The 22,948-nt window shown below is 37.0% G+C and overlaps 1 protein-coding gene across 1 annotated transcript; it reads left to right on the plus strand.

Annotated features, from left to right (window-relative positions):
- The first annotated feature begins 8,838 nt into the window (after positions 1–8,838).
- On the plus strand, positions 8,839–22,891 carry LOC143633318 (protein HUA2-LIKE 3-like). The gene is made up of 11 exons (XM_077101640.1): positions 8,839–8,955; positions 9,669–9,745; positions 12,631–15,432; positions 15,531–15,948; positions 16,361–16,469; positions 16,940–17,052; positions 18,295–18,482; positions 18,580–19,132; positions 20,443–20,779; positions 21,441–21,617; positions 22,525–22,891. The coding sequence occupies exons 1-11, from the start codon at positions 8,839–8,841 to the stop codon at positions 22,548–22,550; spliced, it is 4,917 nt and encodes a 1,638-aa protein (XP_076957755.1). The 3' UTR covers positions 22,551–22,891.
- The last annotated feature ends 57 nt before the right edge of the window (positions 22,892–22,948 follow it).

Below are 22,948 nucleotides of genomic sequence, written 5' to 3' on the forward strand. Positions count from 1 at the left end.
GCATCATATTACACAATATGTTAATAAAAGAATATGGAAATGCAATTTCTCCATATTGGGTACCGGATCCTCCGACTCATGTTCCCGTTCCCGATGATATCCAATTAAACTTGCGGGATGAAGATATTCATCATCGGTTGAGATGGGATCTTGTTGCGCATGTAGGTTCTTTAGGTTTGGAATTTCCGGATTCAGACGAGGAGTAGACGTTCGTTGTAACTTTTATTTTTTATTTCTATTAAACTATTGTTTTTATTTTTAAGTTCTATTAAATATTGTTTTAATTTTTAAAGTTACAAAATAAAAATAAAAAATTCCATCACACACCATCACACCACACCACCACCCCTAGTAAAAAACCATCACATGTGATGGAATTTCAGTTGGTGATGTGGCACAATATAATTGGGTGGGGTGTGTGATGAGTGATCACACCACATCCACCACCCCTCCCCCCCTTATAGACGATGGCGGCTGGTGGTACCGAAGATGAAGAAACAGAGAGAAGATAGATAGTGGGTGTAAAGATCAAAGAGTGAACAATATGTATTATGACAAAAGAAGAGATTCGCCTGATGAAATACCAGGAACTCAACGCGTGTAAAGAAAACAACACGTGAAAAAATGTACCATGTTTAAAGTATATGGTACAGATATTGAAGCAGTTGGAACAACAAAAGCAACACAAAGCATAACCTCTGAAGCACAAAAATTGTTAAGAAAGTTATATATATATATATATATATATATATATATATATATATATATAATTAGGGTTGTTGATTTTTCAAAATATCAAGTATTATATAATCTGTTTAAAATACACTTTTCAAATTTAAAATATTATCTTTATACTAAAATTAAATACTAGTTTCTAAACAATATTTTATTACACGCTGTGGGCTTTTGTGAATACTTTTGGGTTCGTAGTTGTGGCACGTTTTGTGTGTGACTGGGTGTTCTTTGACTTGCGATATGTGGTTTTACATATTTAGATTGGGCGTTCTATTGCTTGTGTTTAGGTGATTAGTTGCAATCATAGAGCGTAAGAGTCATGACTATTACATGAGACCATGTCCTGAAACGAGGGGTGTAGGTAAGGGTAAAGATAGGGAGCATATATTGCGTTTGGCTTGTTGGAATGTAGGAACACTAATTAGTAAGTTGCTATAATTGGTAGATGTGCTTAAAAAACGTAAGGTGCAGATAGCATGCCTCCAAGAGACTAAGTGGAAAAGGCATAGAGGGGCTAAGTGTAATGGGTATAAGTTTTGGTACTCGGGGTCTGATGGAGTTAGGAATGAAATGAGGTTTCTAGTGGCTAAGGAAATACAAACTAGTGTGGTGGAGGTGATAAGACATAATGAGAGGATTATGGTGTTGAGATTAGTATTAGGAGAAGAAGCAGTGGCGGTAGTTTGCTCCTACGCAACTCATATAGGTTTTGGGGATCACGAAAAGAGGGAATTTTTGGATTTCCTAGACGCATTAGTAGGGGGCATACCAAGGGGTGAGAGGATTTGTATAGGGGTGATTTTAATGGACACATTGGTAAGGTTAATGATGGTTTTCAAGTCGTGCATGGGAGTTTCGGTTTTGGCGATAGGAATGAGACCGACACAAATCTTCTTGAGTTTGCGGTAGCCCATGACCTAGGTATTATAAATTCGTATTTTAAGAAAACAGATTCACATTTGATCACTTTTAGTAGTGGCGGACGCAACACAAAAATTGACTACTTTTTTGATGAGGTAAGGAGACCGACGTTGGTGGAAGGATTTTAAAGTCATACATAAGGAGACGAGTATGGCTCAACATCGACTACTGGTGACAGATATACGCTTCCGAAATAAGATGATTGTTCGAGAGAGAAAAAATGTACACCTAGAATTCGATGGGGAAATTTTAAGGATGAAAATCTTCCACTGTTTAAGGATAAACTCTTGTTGCAGACATTGGCTTTACTAAATGGGGACTCAACTCAGATATGGGAAGCTATGGTGATAAAGATCATTCAAGTAGCAAATAAGACTCTCAGGGTCACAACAGGAATGGCTGGAGGGCATAAGGAGTCTTGGTGGTGGAATGAGCTCGTACAAGACAAGATAAGGGACAAACAAGCTTTGGGGAGCTTATGAGGTGCAAGAATGAAGAGGAGCTGCTGGAATTGAGGGAGACTTACAAAACAGCCAAGAGAGAGGCGAAAAAAACAATGTCAGAAGCAAAGAGCAAGGCCTATAAACGGATGTATGAACATTTAGGAATAAAAGAGGGGGAACGTGCTATGTTTGAGATTGCCAAAACTAGAGAGCGTAGAAGGCATGATCTAGGGCCTGTGAAGTTTATAAAGGATACAAATGGGCATGTACTGGTTAAGGAGCAGGACATCAAGCTAATATGGCAAACCTACTTCCACAACCTTTATAAAAATGTGAGGGTTTACAAAGAGGAATATGACAACACAACCTTTCAACGACAACAACCGAATAACTGCTACTACCGACGGATCACACGGGAAGAGGTCCAGACCACACTTAGGAGGATGGTAAGGGCTAAGGCGATTGGCCCAGACAACATACCCATCAAGATGTGGAAGTGTTTGGGAGAAGAGGGAGTCATGTGGTTAACTACTTTGTTCAATATTATCATTAAATCTGGTAAGATACTAGACCAGTGGAGGAGCAGCGTCATAGTCCCTATCTATAAGAACAAAGGAGACACCCAATGTCGTGGTAACTACCGAGGAATCAAACTACTAAGCCATACAATGAAGCTATGGGAAAGAGTGATTGAGGTTAGACATAGACGGGAAACTCAGGTTACGAAGAACCAATTTGGCTTCATGCCGGGGCGTTCCACCACAAAGGCAATACACATTATAAGAATATTGATGGAAAAGTATAGGGAGAAGAAGCGTGACCTTCATATAGTGTTTACTGGCTTAGAAAAGGCGTACGATATTGTGCCACGCGAAGTCCTTTGGGAGCGCTTGGAGGGTAGAGGGGTCCCGAGTAAATATATAGAGATAATTATGGATATGTATACCAGGAGTGCAACAAGTGTCCGTGCGACTATGGGGGATACTGATTTCTTCCCCGTGGAGGTAGGCCTTCACCAGGGGTCAGCGTTGAGTCTGTTTCTTTTTGCAGTAGTTTTGGATTTGTTGTCAAAGTCGATTCAGGAGACACTCCCGTGGTGCATGATGTTCGCAGATGATATTGTGTTAGTTGTTGAGAGAAAACAAGATCTAAAGACGAGGCTAGAGGAGTGGCGAACAACCTTAGAGACAAAATGTTTAAGGATTATTCGCTCTAAGACGAAGTACCCCCACTGTGATTTTAGTGGGGTAAATGACAATGAGGACGTTCAGATCACCATTGAAGGGCAAGTGGTTACACAGGTAACGAAGTTCAAGTATCTAGGATCATTTGTTCAGAGCGATGGGGAATTACACAGTGATGTGGCCCATCGAGTTCATGTAGGATGGTGTAGATGGAGAGCAGCCACAAGTATATTGTGAGACAAGAGATTCCCAACTAAATTAAAAGGGAAATTCCGTAGGTCGCAGTTCGACCTACAATGTTATATGGAACAGATTGTTAGGCCATCAAGAAGGCACACACGCGGAAGATGGAGGTAGCATAGATGAGAATGCTACGCTGGATATCTGGGCACACAAGGTTAGACCGAATAAGAAACTGTGTGTTTCGGGAGAGATTAGGGGTAGCTAACATATCCGACAAGATAAGAGAGTGGAGATTGAGATGGTTTGGACATGTGAAGAGAAGACATGTAACGAATCCTATTATATACGTAGAAAACATTACTATACAGGGGAGGAGGGGTAGAGGTCGATCTAAATTGACTTGGGATGAGAGAATTAGACATGACTTGCTAGACTTAAACCTTTTCGAGGACATGGTTGAGGATAGAAACTTTTAGAGACATAGAATTAAAGTTACGGATTTTTAGGGAGAAATGAATACCTTAGGTGCTTCTCTTAACCTTTTTTGGTCATACACCACTATGTTATTTTCTTTTCATATATTATATATTCTATCTATTTATGTATTATTATTATTATTATTATTATTATTATTATTATTATTATTTACTACGTGCTATTATTAATTATATTACTGTTGAACTTTGACTGCCTCTTATTTCTCTCATACATATGTTTTATAGAGCCGATGGTCTCTCTAAAAGCCACCTCTATATCCATTGGATAGAGGTATGATGTGCCTACATCTCACCATCCCCAGACCCTACTTGTAGCTTTGCTATTGATGAGATTCCACTTGGATATGATTGATTGATTCGTTTTTGAATTGGTAATATAGAGGTTTTGATGGTTGGGAAGCTTTTGGTTATTTCAAATATGTCACTATGTGTGTTGGTTATTGAAAAAGTGAGTTTTTAGCAAGAATTGTGAAGAGCACAACTGCTACAAACATCGATACTTTATGAACTTATGGCGACAATTTGACAATCTTCAAATATTGACATTCAAAGTTTTTAGTGACACTTCCGATTTTTTTTCTAGTGTCGTTATACCAGAGACAATTTGTTTTTGTGCAACACTCCCTGGTAATGAAAAATTAGAGATAGTTCCGTGTTTCTTGTGATACTATCGAGCAACACGTTAAGTTGACACTTGAACATCAACACTCCTGCTATTTCAAGTGCGACACTTAGCATGTTCATATTAATTATTACCAGCGACACTTCATTACTTGTAGTGACCCTTTTCAATTTGTAGTGACATTTTTGGTATCTTACTTCAATGGTTTTGAATTTTGATGATCTTGAATCCGCTATTGCCACTTGCCCCCTAAGTTGATGCACTCGATGTCTTTCCCAACTAGATAAAATGTATCAAATCATTTATATTCTTTACCGACTACACCATTTGGAATTTAATCCTCAATGGTCCGTAGGTCCACACTTTCTAATGTTAACCACTGAAGATGACGCGGAACTGCATGAGGATCCTAAAACCTGCCCTAACATAGATAGAATGTTGATTCAAAGAGATTATCGAGTGTATGATGTCCTAACGAATGCCATGCCTACTAACGTTAACATCATGTTTGATGAATGCAAAACTACTAAATCTTCATAGATGCTTTGTGTGAGATGTATGATGGGGATGTTGGTTTGCGTGAAAGTAAGACCGACCTAGTTCAAAAGCAATACGACATGTACGAAAGCATCAGAAGCAAACTTTTAAGCGAGCACACTACTCGATTCATGTTTATTGCAAGCATGTTAAAACAAGGTGGGTGTTCCTTTGGAAAATACTACACATGACAAGAAGTTTTGCTTGATTCTATGGAGCATTCAGTGTATGATGATTAATTCACGAGCCGACTATCTAGACATGATTATTGCTAACTAGTTTGATCCTCCCGTGTTACATGAGTTTATTTAACTTTTTGTTTTTAACCGTTTTGCTATTTTATGATAATTTATTTTATTTTTTGACGTAGTTTGTTTTAATTTAATACATAATATGTTATTATATTTTTTTGGGTTTGGGTATTTTCAATTGAGATGTGTAGGTTTTTTAGATTTTTAAAGAACAAAAATACATGAACACGAACATGTTGATTTTTTTAATGAACAAACATGAACACAAATATTTGTCTAACGAAAAAGGGGACGTGGATGTAGTTGACGATGGTGGGTAGTATCGGGATTTAACCGGCGATGGAGATGATAGACCAGCAATGGAGAACATGTAAAGAAGATAAATTAAATTAGGGTTTGAGGATGAAAGTATTTACCAATAAATAAGATCTTATAACTCATTTGAGAGTTATTAGGGTTTGGTAATACCCATAACCCGTGGAAATTATTCTTTGATGATTAAGGGGTTATTTCACAAATAAATGAGATGTTATAACCCGTTTAAGGGTTATCCGGGTTTGGTGAGACCCATGACCCGCGAAAAATTATTGTTTGATTATGAAAGGGTTTCACAAATAAATGAGATGCTATAACCTATTTAAAGACTATATGAATTTAGTAAGACCCATACCCACGATTTCGGGTCAAATGCATGAGAAGCCTCCATTTAGAATAACACATAGGATTTCATGGTAGATAATTATATAGATAGTTAAATTAGATTTGATTAACACCTTAAAAACATTTGAGACAGATGTTAGTATGAAATGTTAGATTAGATGAGAATGAGATGATAATGGTAGTAACTAGTACTTTTACCCCCGTGCTGCGGGGGTTAGGTGCTGTTTGTTTTTGCAGACATAAACTGTCTGCAAGCTGATTTCATCTGTTTTCATGTCTGCAACTGAAGATGTGGTCTGAAGATCTGCAAGCTGAAAATATAAGACTGTTTGTTTTTATAAGCTGATACTGTCTACATAACTGTCAAACTTATCTCACAAGATAGAAGTCATTTATTCAAGTTACATCTAGTTTTTAGTCTTTGCTTGCCATGCCGATTTGGTTTTGGTGGGTGGTGGAAGGTGGTGGTGGTGGATGGTGGTAGTGGCGGCGGACGGTGGGTAGTGGCGGTGGATGGTGGTGGTGGACAATGGGTGGTGGTGATGGATGGTTTTGGTTGGTGGTGGACGGTGGTGGTGATGGATGGTGGTGGTGGTGGGTGATGGATGGTGGTGGTGGCGGTGATGGATGGTGGTGGTGGTGATGGATGGTGGTGGTGATGGATGGTGGGTGGTGGACGGTGGTGGTGATGGATGGTGGTGGTGGTGGCGGACGGTGGTGGTGATGGATGGTGGGTGGTGGACGGTGGTGGTGGCGGTGATGGATGGTGGTGGTGGTGGCGGTGATGGATGGTGGTGGTGGTGGGTGATGGATGGTGGTGGTGGCGGTGATGGATGGTGGTGGTGGTGGCGGACGGTGGTGGTGATGGATGGTGGGTGGTGGACGGTGGTGGTGATGGATGGTGGGTGGTGGACGGTGGTGGTGGCGGTGGATGGTGGTGGACGGTGGCGGCGGGGTACGGGGGTGGTGGTGGCGGCGTACGGTGGGTGGTGGTGTTGGCGGACGGTGGTAGGAGCAGTGGATGAGAGGGTGGCTGCAAAGGGAGAAGAGTAGGGTTTTTTTGTGAAGATGTTTTAAGCAAGATTTCCTTGCTTTTCTTTTAAGATGAAGGAAGATAACTTCAGATCTGTTTTAAGAAAAAAAACAAACAGTCTTCAAGGGTAATGTCTGCGCGCCTGCAGACATTAGCTCCCTTGAAGATGTTTGAAGAAAAAACAAACACCCCCTTAATGTCCACTTAACACATGAAAGAAAGGGGTTCGACTTAGATCTCAAAACTTTTTAAAGAAGACCTAATATAGTTAGGAACTGAAATACTAACATATTATGTAAAAAACACAACCATATTTAGTTGACATACTATCCAATCTAATAACACTGACCCAATAACATATAAGATGAAGATATATATTTATTAACACTGCAAACAGAAACAGATAATGATACATGTACAGTTAACACATTTAAAAAAATTTAAAACAACAATTCTAGAAAACAATAACAAAATGAAAGTATGCAACATATTTATCGATAAAACCATAGTAACCAACAAAAAAAAAACAAAATCTGAAACACCACCAACAATATATATACATATACATGTAGCCTAAATGATTAATTGAATCAAAATTATAGCCAACTGTAATGGAAACATATAAAACAAAATAAATGCTTGGAGAAGAAACACAAAATCTTAAAACCTACGGAAACAAAATAGCTAAATTAGCATATACAAAACCAAACAAACACAACATACCTTAAAACATAAAACGTAATAAAGCAAAAAAATTATCGTACACAAACAACAAAGGAAAACGAAAGTTCAGACCTGTAGCAACAAAATTTCTTCCTGCCCAAATCCACCATGTCTTCATTCACATCTGCAAAACAATTGCCATCATGATTGCCAAGCCAAGACGCATGCAGGATCTACAAAGACCAATTTTGCTCACCCTACATTTCATCATCGCCTCGTATACTAATCTGATGGAACCGGACAACAACATAGACAAATCGGCCAATGCCGTAAACAATCACCATCGCGAACGTCTGCGAGACCACCACCAACCCTAAACCATCGCTACCAAGATTCCGGAAATAGAACCCGGCAACAGTTACGGAATATATCGAAGAGTAAAACGCGACGCGTGTGTGGGACGACGCAACCGTAGCAGATATCGATGGTGGGAACAGCACACACAAACCCACCACCGCCATGAACAATCACCGTCGACACCATCTTGCGTTAAGGTTCCTAAATGGAACCCGGCAACAACACACAAAAATCGTCCACCCAAAAAAACAATCGCCATGTCGTCGCCTAGGCTGAACCCAGCAACAACCACCGATGAGCAGAGAGAGATAAGAGACACGCCGCCGCCTCCAAAAAACAAAGACGCCTTCGTCGTCTCTCTAGAATCAAATAGACGAAAAAGTCAATGGCGATGGTACAACAAACACTGCATACCGACCTTTACAAATGTAATATATAAAATTTAAAGAGCATCACGAGTGACGTTAGCCCAATAACTGACTCTTAGTGTTGTAACCTACGTATCTATCTGGGCCCACAATAGCACAACACCCCCACCAAATGCATATCTGTTTTCTTTCTTTCTTTCTTTCTTCTTCTTCCCATTTGTGAAGTGAATAATAATATCTTTTTAACACACACACACACAAACCCCTTTCAGATTATTATTATCATTAGGGTTTCAATTTCAACTTAAAAAGTTTGAATCTTGATTACAAATTCATTCAGTGTTGGTCTCTAAATGCCTCTAGTTGTTTAAAGGGTTTATTATTATGTCGCCTAGTCGGAGAAAAGGTCTCAGTAAAGCCGCCGCCGCCGCTTGCCGGAAATGGAACGTCGGCGATCTTGTTATGGCCAAGATGAAGGGTTTTCCTGCTTGGCCTGCCACGGTATCTTTAGGGTTTTCGTTGATTCATTGATTCTGAATAACTCTAGGGTTTTTTTTTTCCTATTTTTTTAATGTGAAAGTAATGGGATGTTGGTATGTGTTGAATTCTTATTAAATTGAAGGGTTTTTATGTGTTTTGATAACATTTTATAACAAAAGTTTGGAATTTGTATGTGGCTTGTGTGAAAAGTTAGGGTTTTGTTTTTGACTATTTTGTACTTGATGAATAAATTTAGGGTTTCTTTTATTGTTTTAATGTGAACCTAATGAGATGTTGGTATTTGCGGAATTAACATCCAATTTAATGGTTTTTATGTGTTTTGATAACAAAAGATTGAAATTTGTATGCTGGTTGTTTGTAAGTTTAGGGTTTTGTTTGACTGATCATCCATGACTACTTGTGTTTTTTGTTGTTTTAATGTGACTTTAATGAGATGTTGATGTTTGTAGATTTATCATTATGGTTAATAGTTTTTTTATGTGGTTTGATTACATTTTATATCATAAGTTTGAAATCTGTATGTTGGTTGTGTGTAAATAATATATGACTTGTTTAGTAGATTCTGCACCAAGTTTGAGACTTGTTTTATGCTTTCTTGTTATTCTTGTAATGTGAAGAACCCAATGAGATGTTGATACTTTTAGAATTTTCTGAAAGTCATTAACTTTGATTGTTTTTATAACTAAAGTTTGAAATATGTATGTTGGTTGCAGGTTAGCGAGCCGGAAAAGTGGGGATACACTACTGACTGGAAGAAAGTTCTAGTCTTTTTCTTTGGAACTCAACAAATGTGAGCATATCTTCTACTCTTGGATTCTGTTATTGTGTTAATTGTGATTTTGGATTTATTTTTTATGAGTCGATATATTAAAAAATTTGACTATGAAAGTTGATTTAGTACACAATAGTTAAAACAATCATGGATCTGTGTTATCACACTGAAAAATTAAGGGCATATGCATACGGTGTTTTTTATACTTATGAGAACACACCATTTATGTGCTTGCACAAGCAACTTTGACGAGTAAGTTAGTTTATGCTATTGTGTGTGCTTTATGCCACTGTGTGTTTTTTCGTGTGGAAAAAAGCACCTTATGCATCTGTACTTGATTGTGAGTGTGATAATATAGATTTGTAATTTTTTTCATTTTTGTGACACAACACAACTTTCATTGTTATTTTTTTTGTGATAATTCAGTAATCAGTTGGCAAATTTATATGATGATTTTGGATTCTGTTTAGCAGTTACTTATTATGGCATTTTTTTTTGCAAAATTTAGTTACTTGACTAAAAGTCATCATTCAATTATGCTACATGAGTGAGGTGACATCATCATTCAGTAGACTTTTAAGGAAGTATGCTGACTAAATGAGCTTGAATTGCTGTACTAGCTAATATTGATTTATGGTTCAATGGATGCTTATACGGTTTTTGATTGCAGTTTATCGTATGCTCTTTTATGCATGTTTTCTTGACTACTAAAGCTCTGTTTGGTGGTTGCCTTTTGAAATTTGGCTTCTTTAATTTAAATAGTACTAGCAAATTTCAAACAAATTAGTAAATGTGAAGCTGATAATTAGGTGTATGGTTCAAACTTCTAACTCTCATCAATCACTCCAATTTCTTTGACAATTGAAGGAATCACAAGGGGATTAACTCGTACTCAGGTTGGGCAGTAACCTGTAGACGAGGTATGTAATTCTCTTTTTGGTATAGTTTGAGTACTAGAAAAGATGCTTCCTGTATGAGCACCATATTCATAAGATGCACTTGTAGTTTAGTTAAATAGAGCTATAGCTATATCTAGATTTGAGTGTGTGCTAACAACCCTTGTATGATTGTAAGTATTTGAATGTTTTAAGTTTGTTTATGTGGGTACCAACACAAGGACACAACTTACTATATGTTCTTGTGACTTTATACAGGCTTTTTTGTTATGACTACTGTGTTTTCAGTCTGCGAAGTGAACTAGAGTAGAGTTCATGATTTGTTAAAGTTGATCTAAGGGATGAACATGTAAAACAAATATAAGAAATAGATTATGCAAGTGGAATGTGAAGCAGAACAATCACATAATTCACTTCATGCAAAACACAACGATCTTATATATTACTTTATGCACGCGGGATTACACCTTTATCAAGATCAACGATAATCCTTAATGTTAAGCTGCGCATTTTTTAAGTTGTTGTGTTAATCTAGTAGTCATAAGTCATAACTAGATACTCGGTTGGATTAAAACATGTTTTCGTAGAAGATATTGTTTGGACATGCTTTTACTGTTTGTAGTTGTGTTAATCATAGTTATCAAAGGTGCTAGGCACACAGGTCTCTCCTTGGGCCTAGGCACAGAATACAAACAATGTGAGGGCCTAAGAAAAAAAAGTGCACTTAAAACAACAAAAAAGTTAAAATATATTATGTATTAGAAAATTAATACTATTCTTCAAATAAAATAAGCAAAAGCTATTATATAACATTTAGTATCATCTAATTATTACTAAAAGTTCTTAAAGAGTCAAGATAAAAATGTAATTACAAAATTAGAACAACAAAATGTTCAAAGTAAAATACCAAAATGCTTAAAACCTGAGAACCAAAAGTTCAAAAATTGATAATTGGTAAAGGTTTAAACTGATCATTATTCACGATTCGTCGTTAATACTAACAGAGGTGTCATCAACTTCAAGAAGTGACGGCCTAGGAACATGAAGTGCATATATTGGGCCTCACCTTGAAAATGGGAATAGACGCAAGTAGCGAGGGCTTTTAATAACTATGTTATTAATGATATTAATATTAGCTGTTTTAAGTGTCTGCAAACTTCTGATTGTTATAGTAAGATGAACAAAAAAGACATTTTTGTGGTTAAGGGAGATTCACCGTTTTGGATGGGAATAAAGTCCCTACAGTTAGGCTAAAGGAAGGGGTATTAAGCACTTCCATTTTTTATTTGATTAACAGTTTTGTTGCAGCTAGAATGAAATTGATTATCCGGAACGGTTCATTTGTTCCATTAATTTTCGTATACTGAGAAGTAGAATATGGGAATTTTTACAGTTAATTTTGGAAACTGCTTATTACAGTTAAAAGTCATGATAATGGGAATTTTTATTTGATTGAAAATCCAAACACCCCTTATTTTTTGTATGCATTGGGTTTCAACATATTATGTAATAGTACTTGTTCTTATATTACTTCTGTGATGCCTTCAAGTAGTTTGATACATTTAACCTGATTGTTGTAATAGTTTACTTCAACATCTTGCATTGATGATATTTTGTCTCTCAACTCGTTTTAAGGTGCCAGTTAGGACTCATTTACTCATTAGTGGATTGGTTCGGGGTTATGCTCTGTCTTTAATGAGCTAAACGGGTTAAGCATAAAGTTTCAGCATCATTCTATTCAAGAAATTACGTTATTATAATATAGTTTTTCATTATCAAACGTGACACTAATTATTTGTTGAATTTTCTATATGTTTGGACAAAAAGTTTATTTGTTAGGCTTGATCTGTACCAAAATTACCCTTTTCGACACGGGTCTTTCTTGGCTGGTTTTCCAATCCTTTCACTTCAGGCATATGCCAAACACACTTATTTTGACAAAAAAAGTGTATTGTTTACATTTCATGGGTAGTTTCGATGTACTGACTAATAAATATCTCTTTACAGAGCATTCTGCAATCCAGTTGATATTGAGGCTTTTACTGAAGAGAAAAGAGCGTCTATTTTAAACAAACGTCACGGTAAAGGTGCCGATTTTGTTCGTGCTGCAAGGGAAATTATTGATCGTTATGAGGAGTTAAAACAACAGAAGCAAGTTGACGACATTAATCTTATAACTGGTCAAAATGCATCAACAAACATCGTCAAGTCAGAGGAATGTGTCGCCAGTTCTGCAACAAAGGACGAGACCGACATAACTACTGACTCGTGCCCAAAAGCTTCAGACTCCTTAAAACCTAATGATGAGAGTGCTGTTATCAACGCACAAGATGACAAAAAGTTGTCTGAGGGGAATAGTTGTAATCTGGCAGTCAAGGAAGCACCTTTACCGACCACATACTCAAGAAAGAAGGTTTTTGGTACTCGGGTACCTTCTGCCAGAAGGTCAAGAAGTTCTGTTAGAGCAGAATCTTCTAGATTTCAATCAGAAGATGTTGTGATTAATAATGGTAATTTGTCGAGTGTATCGCGAACCAAACGGGTCAGAACATCACCAGGTTCAAATGCAAGTCTTGAAGAAAACGGTTCAGAAATCGCGACTGTTGATTCTGATACAAAGAGTATAATCGATGGAAATTGTGTACAGTCTGGTTATAATAATAAGCTTCTACAAAATGATCATGACATGAAGCTGAGTCAGATTCTTGAATTCCAAAATAAGTCTTTCATTTTAAAGAAGAAAAGAAAGCCAAGTAAAAAACGTGACTCTCCTGATAAAACCGAACTGATTCAGAATTCCGATACTGAATCTGTTGGGAAGTATTCAAAAGAAGATGGTGATCATCACTTGCCATTAGTGAAACGGGCCCGGGTTCGAATGGGTCAAACCTCTGAACTTGTAAATAAAACGGGCCAGGACTGTATGGTGTTGAACAATGAAGATGATCAAGATATGGGTCAACAAGAATTTGACCCGTGTTTTACATCAAACAAACGTGGTGTTAATAAACCACCATTATGGGAAGCTTATAAGAAGACAGATTTTGGTTGTTTGGTTGAGGGTGAAGCTACTTTACCGCCATCCAAACGCCTCCATCGGGCCCTAGAAGCTATGTCGGCAAATGTTGCAGAAGATAAAAAAGTTTCTATTGGTGGGCCGTCCACCATGAAAACCATAATCAATGGAACTTTAATGAGTAAAGAAACAGTTAAACATAATGAGATGATCAATGAGGTCAACATTTGCAGTCAATCTGCTAATGCTGCAGAAGATGAACAAGTTTCTTCTTGCGGGCTGTTCAGCTCGAACACCAAGATCAATGGAACTTTAGAAAGTAAACAAACAGTTTGTGGCATTTTATCTTCACCAGTTGCACATAATGAGATGGTTGATGAGGTCAACACGTGCAGTCAACCTGTTAATGTAGCTGAAGATAAACAAGTTTTTCTTGGTTGGCCATCCACCGTGAAACACGTTGCCAATAGAACATTAGAGAGTACGGAAACTAGCAATTTATCTTTACCAGTTGAACAGAGTATAATGGTTGATGAGGTCAACACATGCAGTCAACATGCTAACGTTGCAGAAGATGATCAGGTGTCCATGAAAGTTATTAACAATCAAACTGTAGAGAGTAAAGAAAAAGATGAAGATTGCAGCAATATATCTTCACCAGTCGAACATAATGAGATCCTGGATGAGATTAACATGTCCAGTCAACCTGTTAACGTTAGAGAAGATAAACAAGTTTCTCTTGGTGGGCCATCCATCAAGGAGGCAGATGGAATTTGTAACAATTTATCATCACCAGTGGCACAGAATGAGATGATTGTAGAGGTCAACATGTCCAGTCAACCTTTTAATGTTGCAGAAGATAAACAAGTTTCTCTTGATGGACCATCAACCATCAATGGAACTTTAGAGAGTAAAGAAACAGATAAAGTTTGTAGCAGTTTATCTTCACCAGTTGAACAGAATGAGATGATTGTTGAGGTCAACATGTGCAGTCAACCTGCTAATGTTGTAGAAAATGAACAAGTTTTTCTTGATGGGTCATCCACCATGAAAACCATTATTAATGGAACTTTAGAGAATAAAAAAACAGATAGATTTTGTAGCGATTTTTCAATAGCAGTTGAAAAGAATGAGATGTTTGAAGAGGTCAACACTTGCAGTCAACCTGCTAATGTTGAAGAAGATAGACAAGTTCCTCTTGACGGGTCGCCCACCATGAAATCCTTTATTAATGGAACTGTAGAGAGTACAGAAAAAGATGGATTTTGCAGCAGTTCAACTTTACCAGTTGTACAGAATGAGATGGTTGATGAGGTCAACACGTGCAGTCAACCTGCTCATGTGGCAGAAGATGAACACGTTTCTCGTAGTGGGCCGTCCACCACGAAAGCCGTTTTCAATGAAACTGAGAGTAAGGAAACGGAAATTTGTAGTAATTTATCTTTACCGGTTGAACAGAACAAGATGATTGATGAGGTCAACACATGCAGTCAACCTTCTGGGAGTGGCAGTAGCCCAGAGCAAAAGCCTATGGAAATTGATGACGGTAAAGATTCTGTCTTGATGGATTCTTTTACAAGAACAGTTGAAGCCGTTGTGTGCGCTCAAAGCCCAAAAACATGTGACAAGGTCAACACATGCGATCGGCGTTCTAGTCGGGAGGTGATCGAGGCAACTGGTTCTGGGGTGAGTTTAGCTCCAGTTTCAAGTAGTTTGGTAAATGGTGCTGTTTCAGGCGCTGATGTCATCATGGCGGTCCATCCAATTGAAGATAATGGCAATGATAATGCAGTGTAAGTTAATATGCTTATTTTTTATTATTCGCATTTTCTTATCTTACTTAGGTCCTTTTTTTATTAACTTCACGTTGTTGGAACCATATTTGTGATAGATTTGAAGATGCCGAGGTAACTAATAAGTCAAACATGGAAGTAGATGCAAAAGAGTTGACTACCGTCGACTCAGGTATTGAACACTCTCATTCCACTCTGCATTCTGAAGATAACACAAGCCTTAAAAGTGTGTCAGCTACCCGAGCACCCTCTTCTTCGAGTGACCCATTTGACTCAGGTGATTTGTCACGAGCCTCTCCACCCAGTAGTAGTTTACATGAAAACAATAGTTTTTGTAGTCCTAATGTGCATAGAAAACTACAACACACTAGCAACAAGTGGAATACTGTTTCAGAAGCACACGCTGCTTTGAAATTTTTTGAGACAAGTATTGGGACATTAACACGCACCAAAAAGAGCATTGACCGAGCTACCCGTATCGCCATTGACTGCGCTAAATTCGGCATGGCTGTCAAGGTAAATTATTATTTTTAAATTTTTGTATTAATTTGTATTGAAATAACTGCCAACTTTTAAGAACTGAATAGTAAATTACAAGCCTAGGTTTATGAGTTCTTAGTAAATTAACAATTTTAGGTTTTTTTTCAGCAAGATTTAAAAGTTATGAATTTTGAGTTTAAAGTAATAGATTTACAAGAGGAAATATTTATAGATGAAGAATGAATGGTATTTTCTACAATTTACAGAGCCCAGGGACCAAAATGTAATTAAAAACTGAACAGGAATGGTCAGTGTAATGAACAGTGTTTAGGGACGGAATCTGTAATTTCTACTTAACTACAGGGACCAAATCTGTAATATACAAGACTCATAATTTTTAAGTACTGATTTCCTTATTTTACTCTTATTTATTCTCATGATTAATTAGGTGGTGGAGACTATTGCTCGCAGTTTGGAAGCTGAATCAAGTTTACATAAACGGGTGGACTTGTTCTTTCTTGTGGATTCTATTGCACAGTGTTCTCGAGGGCTTAGAGGTGAATGTTTTCATTTGTGTTGGTGTTATATAAGGCTAACCTTTTGTTATTCTCTGTTATTATTAATAAAATAAACCGTTAGAAAATGACTTTAGCAACCAGGCGTATTTTAACTGATTTTACAAGAATTGCGCTTATATGCAAAAATGCTTATGTGAATTAACTGAAAAGTAATTGATTTACATGGTTGAAAAATGAAAACATTGTTACTTTTGTCCAGATAATATTTTGTTAAAGAATTAATAAATGTGACATATACATATATACTAATTAATAAGCTGCTAACTATTTGTTCCTACAATTGGTAACATGTAACTTGGTTGCTTAATAAAAAAAATCAGATAGTAACTAGTTTCTATGTTGTGTCTAACTTAAAGGTTTTTGTTAAATTTGGGAAATTGTAATATGTATTTCTTTAATGTGCAAATTTTTTCATAATTTTTGTGAACGGTTTTGTATATGTGTTTCAGGTGGTGTGGGTGGTTTGTACCCTTCAGCTATTCAAGCAGTGCTACCCCGGCTGTTGTTGGCTGCTGCCCCTCCAGGGAGTGGTGCTTTTGAAAACCGTAGGCAGTGTTTAAAGGCAAGTCTTTTTCTTAACATATTTTTGATCTATTATTATTATTATTATTATTATTATCAGTATTTCTACTACTACTATTCTTATTGCTGTTGCTGTTGTTACTACTACTACTATTATCATTTTATGGGACGGTGTTTGTTGCACTTGTTTTGCAAGAACTAGGTTTAAACCCAATTTTGAATTTAGGTAACTAGTATAAATAGTAAATTTGACCCTTCTGCTTATGAATTGGTCGATTTCTATTGTCAAGTCTTAAACTGGTCAAATTAGATGGCCTTAGCTAAAAGGTGAACAGGTTGAAGATTTTTTAGACTATCTTTTCATTCGATACAACCTCTGTTGTTAAACGGGTCGTGTCTGGGTTGACCTTTTTAATCTGTTAAGTTAAATAGTTCGACCCACTAGCCCATTTTTTTACAACCAACCAACTTGGTTAACACATTTACAACTTGGTTATTGCCCTCCAAACTGTTTAACGCATTTAGATAAACGGGCTAAACGGTTCATGTTCATGTTACACAATTTTAAATGTGTGCGGGTTAGGGTTGATGTTCTCGGCACAAACAAGAATACGGATTGTGTTCTGATAGGGTTTGATATGTGATAGATGAGTGAAAATCGGATAATAGGGATAAGATGGAAGGACGATTGTATTAACGAAAACGTAAAGGTTACACATTCCGGGCCTAGCCCTATCTCACTGCATAAGCAGGAGCCATGGCAATGCCATATCAACATAAACATACTCTCCCCCTCTCTATTGGCTATTGATACCTATTTATAAAAGTATAATTACACTTAACCCCCTCTCAAAATAGACAAATGACAATTAGGACTAAAACTAGAATATGATTCCTATCATGTTCTGGTTGAGTTATTCAACTCGTCAAACCGACGATTGGCACCCCTAGCTATAAGAGAATACAAAAAATTTAGCTAAAAGGGGAACGAGTTGAAATTGACATTAAAGTTAGCTAAAAAGTTTATAAATGGGTCAGTTTACATGTGTTGCATCTCAAACAGCTTAAATAAAAATGTTTACAAAAAGGGTAACATGTTAAAAATCGCCAAAAAGTTAGATTGTTATTTTGGCTTTTGTAGTCATAATTAACAAAGTAATTACTGTAAAAATATTTAAAATAAGCAGAACGCTTGCGAATTGACTGAGTTCGAAACTGACCTGGCCCTGTTTCAACCAGGTACTGAAGTGTTCTTATTATTTATTATTCTATTATTGTGCAGGTTCTAAAGCTTTGGCAAGAAAGAAAGATTATTCCGGAACCAATGATTCATCACCATATTCGTGAGCTAGATTCCCTCAACAAGATGTCTTCTAGACATGGTAATTCTCACCGAACCTTAAGAAACGAACGGGCCTTTGATGATCCTGTTCGGGAAGTTGAGGGTATGCTAATGGATGAGTATGGAAGGTAGTCTATTAATAATATATATTATTTTTTTATATGGTAAATACTAAATAGTACCTAATTAATAATTATGTTGGTTTACAACGTGTCAATGTTTCAGTAATTCGACTATACAGCTATCTGGTTTTTGCATACCAACAATGCTGAAAGATGAAAACGAAGGAAGTGATTCTGATGCCGAGGGTTTTGAGGCGGTAACGCCTGAGCGCGATTTGGGAATTTTTGAAGGACATGATAAGGTTAACACACCTGCAACAGAGAAGCATACCCATGTACTGGAGGATGTTGATAGTGAGCTTGAAATGGAAGATGTGGCCCCTACCTATGAAGGTGAAGTTACAGTAACCGCGCGCTCACAACATTTGCCGCCTTTACCGAAAGATTTGCCTCCTCCTCTGCCAAATTCACCTCCTACACCGTCTCTTGTATCTCTTCCACCACCACCAACACCGCCTCTGGGTCCCTTTCCCCCACCACCACCGCCACCAGTCTCGCTCCCTCTACCTCCGCCACCTCCCGTCTCGTTTCCACCACCGCCGCCGGCTGCCCTTCCTCTACCGCCTCCAGCCTCTCTTCCTCCCCCGCCTTCAGTCACCCTTCCTCCACTGCCTCCAGCCTCCTTTCCTGATGCCAATTATCATGTAACTAGTCAGGTAAGTTTTAAATTTATGTTTGCAATATATATATATATATAGAGAGAGAGAGAGAGAAAAGAGTTCAAATAAAAAACAAGTGTTTTGTGAGAAGTGTGAGAAGAGCTTTAAAATAAAAAAAACCACCTAAATATGACACTATACAATGCAAATATGAAACAATACAATTATTTAGAAACTACCAATCTCAACCACTAGATCATGGATCCAAGGGCCTAGATCTATTCTTATTCTTCTCACAAAAATATTGTTTTTTACATTAACCCTACCCTATATATATATATATATATTAACAGGTAAAACATGTAAGAAATGAGCTTAAGTCAAAAGAGTAAAAAGTGAGCGTAAAAGGAAATAGATTTACGATTGAAAGTCAACCATGTGGTATATATAATTAATAAGGCATGCTCATGTTGGAGTTTAGACAAAAAATGTTTTTAAACTATCCAACCTGGTCCTTTTGACTGGTGCTCGAAATTACTTGTTTTGACGTGTTAAGGGATAAGGGGTTTTCGGTTTATTCGGTCGTAACCAAAAACATGAGAGAGTTCTGTATGGTTCAAGCCGAACCAAATTTAGTATAGCCCAAACCGAACAGTGCCGAATCTGAGTCAGTTTTTGGATAATAACCAAATATATTTCCTATATTGGTTAAGTGAGTAACTGAATATCGTATTCGGTTTGACCGGTTTATGCAGTTCATATGCAGTTCACCGATTTCAGCAGTTTGTAAAACCGAATACCGAGATGGTTATTTGGTTACGATTACCAGTACCACTTCAGCCAAATAGCTTATCAAGAATTTGTTTTGGTTTTAGGTTCGGTTTTCGGTTAATTCGGTATCAAACCGAATAATGAACAATCAGACATGCTAATCAACTTCTCAGCCCATCATCTTTTGAAACAAAACGGGATACATTTTTATCTCTTAAAAGGTCAAACCAGGCATGTTAGGGTTAACCCTAACAATTTGAAGTGATTAAATATGGATATGTTTTTGTTTATCACGGGCAAACATATTGAAAAGTTGGCCAATGCGTATTTTTAAGGCATAGAATCTTCTAATTCATTTTATTCAGAAAAATCATAGCATTTTTACTTTTTTAGAGTCGTTTGATACTTTGATTACATTATTGACACTGAATTTCTACAGAAGGTTAAAAACATAGACATTTACTTGTGAATGTGACGATTCTGGTTATGTTTATCTTTTAACAGATCAAAATTGGCTCAAAAGCGTTTTCTTTATTTTACTTTACTTACTAGATGGTTGTGTTGCTAACTTTTATTTTTGGCACCTTGCGATGCAGGACAGTGCTGATGATCCACACCTATCAACCGCTCCACCAGTTCATTACCATCCTTCTGAACTACCAGAACCATCTAACTCTTCCTCTTTCGGTATCCCCCGTCCACCTGCACAAGCCGCCAGTAACGTCCACCTAAGGCCACCACACCCCGCCCCATCATCTCAGTTCTCTTATTTTCAATCAGATCATTCATGCAGAGAAATTCCACCTCCTTCATATTCTGGAAGATTCCATTTTGTCAACGGTACAGATGCCGGTAACTTTTATAGTGATCATGACAGAATGCACATGCCTCCATATGATGACAGCTGGCGGTTTCAACCCCCTCCGTTTTCTGGTAAACATATTATTTATATAATTCAATCATTTAAGAATAGTTATTATACAAATAGTCCCTGTGGTTTGACACTTTGACCACATTGCAAGTTCGGTCCCCATATTTTAAAAATTCAAACTTAGTCCAAACTTTTGTGAGAGGGTTGTACGTTTAGTCTCTACCGTTTATCCCAGTTAGTTTTTAACGGAAAAGGGATGTAGTGCCATTTATGTGAGGGTGATTTGTGTCTTTTTAAACTTGAAACCCTAATAAAATAGTACTTCATGTGAGAGATTAGTCTAATTTTATTTGAAACGTTGACAAAATTGAAGGTTCAGTTTAAAAATCGCAAGTGGTAGTTGACATGAGTTTAGAAAAACTAATTTATTAGGGTTTCAAGTTAGAATATACACAATTTCACCACATTAGTTTCACATGACATAACTTTCTATTAAAACTAACTGTAGACATTATACGTGCAACCCTCACAAATGTTTGAACTAAGTTTGCAGTTTTTTAAAATCTAGGGACGAAACTAGCAAAAAGGCTAAATCACATGGACCACGTCTGCAATCTGTCTTTATTTTTTTTTTCTGTTTTCAGGATCAATATACACTTGTTTTGCAAGAATCTACATTTTGTATTTGTTTTAATATCTGTTAGTATTTTTGTGTAATAACAGGTCCTTGTCATCCGGATGGGCCCAGAGGACCGTATCCTCCCAATATGTATGCAGGCCCACCTTATGAACCACCAATGTCTGGTAACAACTGGCACTATCCTGTAAGACCTCCAAATCATAGAGATATGCCGCCTCATCGACCGTACCCTGAAGCACCAGTTCATATGGCTGCTAGAGGTTCGCTCTCATTTTTTAGTTTTAAAAATTTTCAATATTGGATTATTTTTATATTTAACCTTATAAACTTGAAAATTTTCATATATACCCAACTAAAAAAAGTATATCATCATCATCATCGTACTTAGTATATCCCACCAATGGCAATGTTATGGTAGGGTCTGAGGAGGGTAAGATGTAGACAGCCTTACCTCTATCCCATAGGGATAGAGAGGCTGCTTCCGGTGAGACCCCCGGCTCGATAGTAGTTTTGCATCAAGCCTTGGACATAAGGCACATAGCACTCAATCATCGGGACACCGGCTGATCGGTGCATGTGCCCTTATCTTTCGGCTATCAACGCCACCACATGATGCCTGATTAACCTTCCGCCACTTTTAACGTTATTTTCACGAGATTAGTAAAATAACGTCAAAATTAGTGCAATTTTACTTTTGCCCACCCGAGGGTTCACACATATAACTTCAATTAATTATTACTTGATGACCATTTTACCCCTATCCATTTTATTTGTTTAATTTTGATTTTGATCGACATTGACGATAAGCAAGCAAATTGAAACATTGTCTCTTCTGTTTAACTCTTTTGCTTTCTCGACAGCAGATAATTGAACAGTTGAGTATGTATGCTCGAATCAGATACTCAAAACTCTAATGCATGTACACTTAAAACAGAAAGCAAGAAAGTTAAATATAATATATTGAGAAACTATCATTTATATGTGAAAACAAAAAAAATGTGAAAATTAAATTAAGCTAGAAATGTGTCATCTTTTGATTTTTTTTTTTTAAATAAGGGTAAAATGATGTTTTATTAAATTGTTGGGCATATTTGATGTTTCTAGTTTTGCAATGGCATCTTAATCTGCCTGCCGAATGCTAAACTTATATTATATAAGGTGTTGCAGGTCCTAATTACTGGAGACCAAGATGACACATGGAGCAAACCTATTTTCTTCAAAATTATATAGCAGACCAAACCAAATAGCATGAAGTTTGTTACAAAACACCCCTGTACCAATCTTCTAGAAGAAACTTTTAGCATCGACATTGCACAGAATACTTGGCCCGTGTAAATGTGTGTTTCATGTTTGCAACACAGCATCCTGTCATCGAATTTTTGTTCCTTTTGAAGGTTAGCAGATGATGTTATTCTTTCTTGTTTACCTCAAAACTGTTGGATGTTGTTTTAATTCTGTCATCTGTCATTCCCAAACTGTACATTTTTGTGTTATCATTCTGGTTTAAATATTGAAATAGATCGGTTGCTTTTTTAGTAATATCGTCTCAGATTATCAAGGCGAGTGAAGGAGTGATCGATTTTCATCTATG

This window comes from Bidens hawaiensis, unplaced genomic scaffold (genome assembly GCF_021521415.1).
Source record: "Bidens hawaiensis isolate Kalapana, Puna unplaced genomic scaffold, B.hawaiensis_p1.1 tig00006676_1, whole genome shotgun sequence".
Lineage (NCBI taxonomy): Eukaryota > Viridiplantae > Streptophyta > Magnoliopsida > Asterales > Asteraceae > Bidens > Bidens hawaiensis.

Coding starts and splice junctions, on each gene's coding strand:
- LOC143633318 (XM_077101640.1), top strand. CDS start 8,839: ATGTCGCCTAGTCGGAGAAAAGGTCTCAGTAAAGCCGCCGCCGCCGCT. Junction 8,956..9,668: donor TTCCTGCTTGGCCTGCCACG/GTATCTTTAGGG, acceptor TGTTGGTTGCAG/GTTAGCGAGCCGGAAAAGTG. Junction 15,949..16,360: donor AATTCGGCATGGCTGTCAAG/GTAAATTATTAT, acceptor ATGATTAATTAG/GTGGTGGAGACTATTGCTCG.